At 37.9% G+C, this 11,567-nt stretch overlaps 1 protein-coding gene across 1 annotated transcript in view; it reads right to left on the bottom strand.

Annotated features, from left to right (window-relative positions):
* Positions 1 to 11,217, bottom strand: part of nrde2 (NRDE-2, necessary for RNA interference, domain containing) — a 32,605-nt gene extending 21,388 nt beyond the window's left edge. Inside the window, exons 1-6 of the mRNA XM_061895773.1 lie at positions 11,095 to 11,217; positions 10,392 to 10,497; positions 4,700 to 4,876; positions 4,435 to 4,575; positions 4,083 to 4,333; positions 1,034 to 1,260 (exon numbers count right to left, since the gene is read on the bottom strand). Coding sequence (XP_061751757.1) covers positions 1,034 to 1,260; positions 4,083 to 4,333; positions 4,435 to 4,575; positions 4,700 to 4,876; positions 10,392 to 10,497; positions 11,095 to 11,155 — 963 coding nt within the window. The 5' untranslated portion in view covers positions 11,156 to 11,217. The remainder of the gene's footprint in view (positions 1 to 1,033; positions 1,261 to 4,082; positions 4,334 to 4,434; positions 4,576 to 4,699; positions 4,877 to 10,391; positions 10,498 to 11,094) is intronic.
* Between the last annotated feature and the right edge of the window lie 350 nt (positions 11,218 to 11,567).

The raw sequence follows: 11,567 nt of genomic DNA, 5'->3' as shown, positions 1-11,567 counted from the left end.
CTTTAATATAACCCTAATATAAATGATGTAAAATCATGATTTATATTATCCACTGATAAAAATGTATGTTTTTAAACTAATCTGTATTTTACACTCTGAAGTTAAGGAAAACTTAACAGATTTATGGTCATATTTAAGTGATTTACAATTTACAACGGTATAGCTCGGTTGGTAGAGTGGCCATGCCAGCAACTTGAGGGTTGCAGGTTCGATTACCGCTTCCGCCATCCTAGTCACTGCCGTTGTGTCCTTGGGCAAGACACTTTACCCACGTGCTCCCAGTGCCACCCACACTGGTTTAAATGTAACTTAGATATTGGGTTTCACTATGTAAAGCGCTCTGAGTCACTAGATAAAAGCGCTATATAAATATAATTCACTTAACTTCACATATTTAAATTAATAATGACAGGTTATATGATTATTTATATTAATATCCAGCCACTTTATATTGAACTTGTTGGCCCTTTTTTTAAACATTACCTATTTATTTAAGGGAAAGGTGGGTGTGGTTGTTACTAGATATCTTAAGCTGTTATCAACCAAATCCATGCAAAGATGAGTTTTTTAGTGAATGTAAACATGTCAAGTACTGTATGTGTGTATGAGGCGGCGACATTGGGTTTAGGGTTGGATGAGGTGGCTCTTTAGGAGTCTTGTGTATGGAGGCCCAGAATTTGGTGCTACATCCCTGCCGTTTGCTATATATAGCTCTCTGTCAATAGACCTACTTTACCCCAGGTACAAAAGTGTGATTATTAGAGCACTAAAAAGAAAACTCTGCTACCTTTGCCACGTTGTGTCATTATACCCTTTAAATAAAGTGTCTATTGAAAAATAAATAACCCTATAAAGATGACAATAATTAGACATCCATATAATGCTGACGTTTCAAGGAACTACAATTATGGCCACCATCACAGTGATGCATTACACAGTTGATGATCCAAATGTAGTTGTATTCATAAATCAATAGTGTGCTTTTTTAAAGTTTCTCTTGGTTTTATTATACATTGAAAAGGATCCTTCTTACCTGGTACCGAATAAACTTCAACCACAGCTGCGTGTCTGATGGTTGCTCTCTAAGTTGCCTGTTAAACTCTTCTGTCCGGCCAGGCAAAAGTACAGCTTCTTGCTCATTCTTCACATTGTTGTCATGGTGATCTGTCTGGTCCTGCCTTCCCTTCCCCTGCAGCCAGAAGGCAGTAGAGGAGTCGTACACACCAAGAGGGTTCATAGATGATATCTGTGCACAGCCACCTGGATTAAGGACAATATAAACAGAATAGTAAATCAAATGAGACAGAATTAAAAAAAAAGAAAAAGAAGAAGACAAAAAGTGATAATTTCTGTTGAATGTATAAAGCAGAAACAGGGAACCATGCAATGTCAAAAAAAATTATAATATGCTATGACGTCCTCATAAAAAAACTGCAGTTCAAGTTTTGTGGGTTTCATTGTAATCAGTTTATATTTCTTCTTTTTAGGAGTCACAAAATGCTGGTGTGATCACAATTAGGGTTTTACAATATGAATTATATACACAATATAAATTACATAAATCTGACGGATGATAGGGATTTTAATAATACCATCATATTGTGACAATGCATGTAGAGGACACATTCTAGCTATGTCCCGCAAAACAAGAGAATGACCGCATTCTCAACACAATGAAGTGTCCTGTGTCCTTGCAAGCGGCTAAAGTCCCTCCGCAGTGCAAAGTTTATTCTAAATCACTAATCCTTGCATACATGGCAGCAAATAAACTACATTTTTTACATGTATTATTATCACTGGAGGACGAGGAATAGCTAAACATGCAGCACTACACACTGTCGGAGGATACAAAAATCCCTAACCTCTAAGCTTGAGCTCTTAAATGTAAACAGTTCGGGGTGGATCGACAGAAATGTTCACAGTAACAATACCAAGTACAGTATCAATAATGGGTTGATATGAGAGTGATTAGATGAATCTTTTTTACTATCACAAAATTGTTTTAGTTATTATTTACAAACTCAGGAGATAACAAGGAAAATTTAAGGGTAAAACACAAAAAACTTAAATCAGACCAAATGACAGTTTTTGTTTGTTTACTTATTCTGGACTATTGACTTTACTTTGCTCAAAATAGGGTATGTAATAAAAAGTAAATTATATAAATAGCCAACTAATATTGTTATCACCTCCATTATGTCAGAAATGTTAGAGTAAATAATAATCTTTAAAATGTAAATTATGAGTATTGGTACTGTATGTATGGCAGATACTGCCTCTGTGACTACTTAAAATACACATTTGTGCTCTCATCCAAAGCTAATGTAAAGTATCCAAACAGAAATATACGGAAAATGCTTTTTACGTTTTAATAAAAGTGTAGACAGAACCATGTTAACAGTAAGTAACCAGATTTTAACAATAAACTAGAGTTTATGTGTGAATGCCCCAATCATTGCTGAAGCTAAATTTGAAAGCTGAATGACTGCAAAATTAATTTAGAAAAAAGTTTGAATTAACAGTAGGAATCTTATAGATCGGAAACTGTACTGAAACTTACTATGAATATACAAATTATAAATGTATGTCGTAATAATTTGAATTAAAATATTTGACTCATAGATGTAAAATTGCCCCCAAAAAAGGATTTGTTCATCTGGTCCTCTGCGGGGTGCTAACCCACATTAATCGGATGAAAGGCGAGGGTGCTACACTCTTGGCCAAACAGCCTGGTTGCCAAAGTGATGTCCAAATTTGGTTGTTAAAGGGAGCGATTCAACCATTGAAGATGACATGTATCTACCCAGTATTCAATGCTGCAACAGTACCACATGTTCAGTTAGTTTGGGGGATAAAGCGCTTTTTTTTTTTTTAACAATTAATTATGCTACCTAATCCTATGAAACATTTACTGGCAAACAAGCCTACATTTAGGGGGGAAAGTTGATGACAGTTTAAGATTGAATCTGTACATTTTCAAATATGACATGATGCACATGATGGTGCTGGATTGTTGCGGTTTACCAATACAAGTCAAGATAAATGGACTTGTTTGGCTATGTGAAGCATCTCATTAAGTATGTCACAAAAGCACAAAATACAATCATTGAATAAAAACTTTTGAGGGACTAATAATTTATATTTATATAGTACACGTGATCAATAAAAGTGATTATTCATTGAAACATAAAGAACGCTGCCACTGCGTATTAATAATGCAACAGGTCAAAATCACATTATTACCTAGAGTGCATTTCTGTGAAAGTATTGCTTTTTGTCTGATTTCAGACTAAATCAATGTTTTTTTATCATACCAAATATGTTTTCCGATAGTGTTGAACATTTACTTGCATTCAAGGTTATTTTCAGTGAGGAAAAAAAGACGTAAGACGTAAGTGAGAATGGTGGGCTAAGTACCAATTGTACTGTCCAATATTTTGGAAAATCATGAATATCATAAAAGCTGGGAATTTTTTGGCCTTAAAACCCGGTTTTCTTAGTCATGACCAAAAAGTCAACATTTTAAAGTTAGAACAGTTGAAATTAATTTAAAGACCTGGGAGAAGAAGCACAAAGAAAAAAAGAGGGGAAAATAATGCAAAATTATAAATTACAGCACAACCGGTACATTTTGGAAATCTTTGTTGAAAAAGCACACATTCTGAATGTGCTGAACGTTTCGACGTTTGAACAGGATCCATCCGATGAACGACCGAAGAATAACAATAAATAAATGAAAAATGGTGCGGAATAACATAAGTGTGAATGCCAATTAGCAAGCAGATTAATAATAATTTTGAGAAAATAATACAACAATAATACAATAGTACTTTATTTATTCCGCCAGGAATAAATAAAGTACTATCTAATCCAAACTGGAAATGAGGTAATATGTTACCGCATATTATAGCTGCTAAATTAGGAGCTTATGTAAATTGTTTTGAAAGAGTTATGTTTATAAGACAAATATTACATAATTATATGTATCATTATTGCAGGATGCAATATATAGATTTTAGGCCATATCGCCCATCCCTAATCATCACATGACATTTCTCCCTCATGATGGCTGACTCTCTTACCAGTCACTCTTTTATTCTCCTCCTCAGTGCCACCCAGTGGAAGAAAGAAGCTGGCACTGGTGACGTCGCTACCTTCCGGAAGTCTCTGTAATACTGGAAGAGGCAGCTCAGACTTAAGCAACTGACGACATTCTATAGAGAAATATCGTTCTGCTCCTCTCTTCTTTTTCTTCTTTTTACTGGAGTCCTCCCATCTCACTTCTTGTTTGGCACAGTCCAAACCCAGTAATGATCTACCTTTCCTCTTATATCTGTAAGAAGAAATAAAACAGAAATTGCAATATAAACAAAAAATCTCAATTGATTTGGCTTACTTTGCTACTTTTTGTTTTAAAAGGCATTATGTTTTTACCTTGCTACCTGTGCTCTATATAGAGATTTATATGTCCAGTTGGCTGGGTCGGCTTTACAGTCGACACAAAATGGCTGTGCTGTGGGCGACTGTAGGTCATCCAACCATGAGAAACAACTTGACACTGGAGCAGCCTGTGGCCTTCATGCACGAGAAGATCCGCAACAACCATAAATACAGAACAGAAGGCAGCCATTTTGTAAGATTGTCGCAATCCAAACTGATAAGACGTAAATAGATAACAGTTTGGTTGTGTATACTTTACCTGCCAGCCTCCTGTTTTTGTTTGAGATCACTCGGGAAGATTGGTTCACTGTCGGATCCACTGCTATCTGTGGACTTTTTATTCTTTTCTCTGTGTTTTTTCTTCTTTCTTCCATGCTTTTCGTGCTTCTTTTTCTTTTTTGTTGAAGGCACATGTTCTTCATCTTCCTGGATTTCACTAAATAGTGTAACAATTCAATAACAGGAAATTCAAAGCAAAAAATAACATTAAACAGAGGAACCCGCTTTTCTTGACACTCCTTGCAAATCATCGCTTGCACGTTTACTTATGACTTTCTCCAAAGACATCAAAAATGGGCAATTAAAAAATATTTTTTTAACCTAGGGCAGTTTTCCTCCATTTTTTGCACATTTGTATTAGGTGTAATCTGCTTTCATGATAATCTAATACAGCTGTCTTTAAATATTTGAAGACTTGATTCAGAAGACTGATAAGACGATCAACCTCTCAGTTGAATAGTCTGATATTAAGCCTCCCTCACCCTCTATATGGGAGGGAGGTGAGACCTGCTGGGGCCCCCAGGTGTTTTCTTTAAATATTAGAACAATATTCTTGAGCGCAGAGTTGCACACCAACTGTTTTTAGGGAGTAGGAGATAAATCTCTGTCAATTTCAGCCTTCCTCAGCTGCTTCCTGGTGTGACGTCATGTCTCTAAAATCATCTGGCCGGGCTTTGTCTTCCCACATCTCCTATGATATAAAAACTATTTGTCTGCACTCAGGAATATTTTACTAAATATTGGGAGGATGTTTCTACATGAGGGACGTGATTGAGGCTCGCCGGGACGCGCAGCTGTCACACACAGTTTGCCGTGCCATCACGCACCTCTGGCTGTCTGAGGTGTAGCTCTCCTTCTGTCAAGGTCATAATCCTTCTGCGGGTTCTTACGAGGAAACTTTACTACGACTTTTATTTTAGTCAAGTTTGACATCCTCTTGGCGCTACGCATCAGGGACGAGATTCTCAATAACTGTGATTTAGCCTTTTTTTGTGGTGGAACAAATTGCAAATTAGATCTTTCATTTGTTCACTTTAATGAGAGACTGTATTCCTTTCATAATTACCTACATTAACATTGGAAAATTAAGGTATAAGTGCTAGAGCACATCAAAGTGATGTTACCGACACCTATTGATCGGTCAGTATACACTACTACATTTGTTTTTATTATTTAGCCTTTATTTAACCAGGTAAAATCCCATTGAGATCAAATATCTCTTTTCCAAGGGAGACCTGGCCAAGAGGGCAGCATGGTTAAAGTTAAAGTTGAAGCACCAATGATTGTCACACACACACTAGGTGTGGCGAAATTATTCTCTGCATTAGACCAATCACCCTTGATCACCCCCAGGGAGGTGAGGGGAGCAGTGGGAAGAAGCGGTGGCCGCGCCCGGGAATCATTTTTGGTGATTTAAACCCCAATTCCAACCCTTGATGCTGAGTGCCAAGCAGGGAGGTAATGGGTGTCAATTTTTTAGTCTTTGGTATGACTCGGCCTGGGTTTGAACTCACAACCTACCGATCTCAGGGCGGACACTCTAACCACCCGGCCATTGAGTAGGTCACATTAAAAGGAGTAAACAAGACTTGCTCACATAACACATGTGCACAAAGACAAGGTAGACAAGGGTAACAAGGGTTTGAAGTTGAAGATTTGATTGTAGGTTATTCCAAGCCTTCGGTGCTGAAAACCTAAAAACTTTCTCGCCCAGTTCAGTTCTTACTTTGGGGACGACAGATTGGAGAACATTCTTTGAACGAAGATTGTGACTTCCTTGTTTCTTTGTTAAAAGACAAGACAGATAAGATGGAGTGATACTCAGAATGGTTTTGTAGATGAACACATACCAATAATTGAGGCGTCAAGCACATAAAGACGTCCAGTTAGCCATTGAGTATAACACAAAATGGTGTTGCCCACTGTCAACAATGGGCAAAATCTAACCAATCAGATTGGAATATAAAAATCCTTAATCCTAGACAGCACTATATTGTAGTGACAGCGGGAGGATTGCATATGGTTCTGATCTATGATTTACTGATTGGGCTATAGGGGGCAGTAGCGTTTGCCTGCAAATTGGAGAGCAAGTCCAAGGGAGACGAAGAGTCACAGAGCCCATTGTGCAATGTGTATTGCTGTAAAGCAGTGGAGCTTATGTCAGCACCGTCAGCTGGAGAGAGGAAGCCTGTAGATTGCCGCCCAGAAAAGTGTGTGCGCCTTTTGCCCAAAATGCATGTCCTCGCATGCAGGAGGATGCTAGCAGCTAGCGTTGCAACAGTCAGCCTTAAAGGCTACGCCCCCACCTTGCCTGTCCCGCACTGTGCAGACAATTTCGGAAAATGTAGTTTATTTTCAGACTCTGCCAACGCTAAAGCGCCAGAAAAAAACTACACACCAATTTTTTGTTTGATACTGTCACGTGTCATCACATTATTGTGAAGACTAACCAAAATACCACGGTATCTACAAAACACCTACACCCCTTTATCTTTCACATTTCAGCAGATACGGTAGCAATTCCTGGTACCTCGCAATCGATACCGGTACTCAAAGGCCTACTGAAATGAGATTTTCTTATTTAAACGGGGATAGCAGGTCCATTCTATGTGTCATACTTGATCATTTCGCGATATTGCCATATTTTTGCCAAAAGGATTTAGTAGAGAAAATCGACGATAAAGTTCGCAACTTTTGGTCGCTAATAAAAAAGCCTTGCAGACGATGTGCGCGTGACATCACGGGTTGTAGGGCTCCTCACATCCTCACATTGTTTATAATCATAGCCTCCGGCAGCAAGAGCTATTCGGACCGAGAAAGCGACAATTTCCCCATTAATTTGAGCGGGGATGAAAGATTCGTGGATGAGGACATTTAAAGTGAAGGACTAGAAAAAAAAAACGTAAAAAAAAAAAAAAGGCGATTGCAGTGGGAGCGATTCAGATGTTATTAGACACATTTACTAAAATAATTCTGGAAAATCCCTTATCTGCCTATTGTGTTGCTAGTGTTTTAGAGAGATTAAATAGTACCTGAAAGTCAGAGGGTTGTGGCCACGGGTGTGTTGACCGCGAGTGTCTCTGAGCGAAGTCACGCAGCTGCAGCAGGACGGAAGCTCCGCTGAGGTCTCCGGTAAGAGCAGACTTATTACCACCGTTTTCTCACCGAAAACTGCCGGTTGACATGTGGTCTGTTCCATAGTAAAGTTTCACCTTCGGGAATTTTAAACAAGGAAACACCGGCGTTGCTTGTGTGGCCAAAGGCTAAAAGCTTCCCACCTCCATCTTTCTACTTTGACTTCTCCATTATTAATTGAACAAATTGTAAAAGATTCAGCAACACAGATGTCCAGAATACTGTGTAATTATGCGATTAAAGCAGACTACTTATAGCTTGGATCGGGCTGGAAAATAGTGTCCGCTACAACCTGAGACATCAAACGCACGCGTCATCATACAGCGACGTTTTCAACACGACACTTCGCGGGAAATTTAAAATTGCAATTTAGTAAACTAAAAAGGCCGTATGTTAATATTTCATCATTGATATATAAACTATCAGACTGCGTGGTCGGTAGTAGTGGGTTTCAGTAGGCCTTTAATGCAATATTGCAGCTCCATGATTTTTGTGCACATCATGCATTGCGCGTTTGTGAGACAAGCGGGTTAATTGTCCGGCCATACTCAGGGGTTTGGGCCGCGGTGTCCAGATCGGCTGTATGTGATGCTGAGGAGAGAGGCAAGGCGTGCGTGCGTGTTCAGGGGTTAACATGCGTGCCTGTTGGCGGGTATGTTATTCACTCAGACTCTCTGGGTGGGGGTGTCACTGATGTCAGATTAATACCTTATTTTATTTCTAATTTTTTCGCAATCAACCACCAGGGTCGCAAAGATCGATTGGTCGATCGCAATTCACGGGTTGGCGACCCCTACTGTAAAGTGTACAATGCTGTTTTGTAGACAACAATAAAATGCTGATTAGTCATCCTGCCTCACCGTCAATATTTTATACCTTTATCTAACAGAGATGCTGCCAACATTCATGGCAATAATGAAACTAGAGCTTTCATTATCACTTGTATTTTATAATTTCATTATCATTAAGACCTGCTCAATGGCCTTGTGGTTAGTGTCCGCCCTGAGATTGGTAGGTCGTGAGTACCAAAGACTATAAAGATGGGGCCCATTACCTCCCTGCTTGGCACTCAGCATCAAGGGTTGGATTTGGGGGTTAACATGCATCTGGGGATAGGTTGATTGGCAACACTAAATTGGACCTAGTGTGTGAATGTGAGTGTAAATGTTGTCTCTCTATCTGTGTTGGCCCTGTGATGAGGCGGCGGCTTGTCCAGGGTGTACGCCACCTTCTGCCCGAATGCAGCTGAGATAGGCTCCAGCACTCCCCCGCGACCCCGAAAGGGACAAGCGGTAGAAAATGGACGGATCACCAAAAATTTTGCCGAGTGCGGCCACCGCTGCTGCTCACTGCTCTCCTCAACTCCCAGGTGGTGAAAGAAGGGGATGGGTCAAATGCAGAGGGTAATTTCACCACACCTAGTGCCTGTGTGACTATAAGTGGTACTTTTAACCTTCGTTCATGCACACATCTTTCTTCCAGAGGGCAACAATCTAGAATAAATAGGTGTAGAATCCTGGTTATTATTAATTTTATTTTCAAACTAATTGTACACTTAACAGAAAGTCACTGTGTCCATATTTTAATGTTGTGTAACTAAACAATAGTTACAGTGCATCCTTACAGCGCTTCACTGTTTCCACATTTTATAAAACAGCCTTATTCCAAAATGGAATTCATTTTTTTTGGTCATCTAAATCCTATACACAATAATGTAATGACAATGTTATTTTTTATTTTTTTTGAGAGAGAGAGATTTTTGCAATTTATTGAAAATAAAAAACTAAGAAATTACATCTACATAAGTATTAACAGCCTTTGCCTCAAGCTCAAAAAGTGAGTTTAGGTATTCCGGTTTCACTTCTCCACAGATCACCATGTTGATGTTCCTACAGCTTAATTGGAGTCCACCTGTGGTAAATTCCATTGTTTGGACATGGTTTGAAAAGGCATACATACGCCTGTCTTTAGGTCATTTTCCATTTTCCCGGTTAAATAAAGTTCTTCTTGTGTTTTCACTAAAAACTACTTGGGTAGATTTTGTTCTTCAGGAACTTTTTCTTATTTCTTGTGTGTACAAAATATTTCACAACTCAGAGAAAGAAGGAACTTTCATCGTGCACACAATTTTGAGTACATCTGTGATATAATAACATGAATTTTTTCTATTTTGGAATAAGGCTGTCACACAAGAAAATGTGGAAAAGTGTGATATAATAACATGAATTTTTTCTATTTTGGAATAAGGCTGTCACACAAGAAAATGTGGAAAAAGTGAAGTACTGTATTTTAAGGAAAGAGGAAGGCAGCTTTCAGTCTCAAATTTTGTGTTAAGAAAAGCGGTTGCGCTTGTATGAAGATTTTGATACAAGCGGGTACTTATAAAACATATTCATAGATTAACCATGACTTGATGATGCAACAGACAGGTGGCAAAGTAAGCAGGTTCCACTGTATCTAAAAAAAATAAAAATATCCAATACAATTGCATTGTAAGTAGTAAATTCAACTTTCACAATGGAAAAACCTTTTAGTACCTTAAGTTTTTGCTGCACGGCGCATCACTTTTATTGTCTAAAAAGCGACGGTGAAGAGAAAGTGCATCGCTGGTCTGAAAACTCTTATTGTTGAGCCAGTTGAATTCTAGATGAGGAAAAAACCAAAAGTGTTAAATCATACTTTATGAAGGTAATCAACCTAGTATTTACCCAGTGTTAATACAAATCGTCAATATAGCAGACTATTCATGAACTTGTGTGGTGACAACGATATGAAACCTTATAAATGTTACATTTTAAAATGTGAAGTTATATAGCTGTAAAGGCACTTATTCTTTCGTCTAACTAGCAGCTATATAGTTAACTATATCAACAGTATGAACAACTATTATCTCAATAAAATGTTTTATGCAATATATACAGCAATAACAAATAAATGAAATAACCCAGAAGTACATGTAAACAAAGAGGCAAGACACTTTACCCATACTGCTTTAAATGTAACATAGATATTGGGTTTCACTATGCAAAAGCGTTTTGAGTCACTAGAGAAAAGCGCTATATTAATATAATTCAATTCAATATAAACGTAGTGAGAGTCACTTGTCATTTGTGTTGGTTTGACGACAGGTGATGATCGATGCTAATGCTAATTTGGCACAGATTTGCAATGTAAAAACTAACCATCTCATCGATAACCAGATGATGGAAAACACTTGGTTGTAGAAAGATAGTTTATTACCGTTAGACGAATCTTCAACGTTGTCACTGGAAACTTGACCGAAGGCTGGAAACAGCGCCATGTTGTTGGCTGGCGTAAACAGTCGCAGTGAAATTACGTCATCAACAGCTCGACGGAAATGAATGAGCGTGAATCAATAAAGCAATTATGTCGTAAATCCTTACTCACAAATATTTTTGTAAATATAAAACACAAATAAATTAAATAAAACCACATAAATACAAAACATATATGTGCCAAAAACGTTTAATTGTATGAAAAAGCAAAATATTAAAATGGCAAATCAGAAATTGACATCAGACTAAACTCATTAATTTAAAAAATATATCAATGTGATTACCGGTATGTCATATATATAAAAATCATTCCTGTTAACACTCCTGCTTTTCACTAATTATATAAATAGATGGTATTGGTTGGATTTATTCATACTTTGAATGATTTTACCAACTCTGACAGCACTATGTTGATTA

Source organism: Nerophis ophidion, linkage group LG03, assembly GCF_033978795.1.
Source record: "Nerophis ophidion isolate RoL-2023_Sa linkage group LG03, RoL_Noph_v1.0, whole genome shotgun sequence".
Classification (NCBI taxonomy): domain Eukaryota; kingdom Metazoa; phylum Chordata; class Actinopteri; order Syngnathiformes; family Syngnathidae; genus Nerophis; species Nerophis ophidion.
This window is presented reverse-complemented; position numbering and strand designations above follow the sequence as displayed.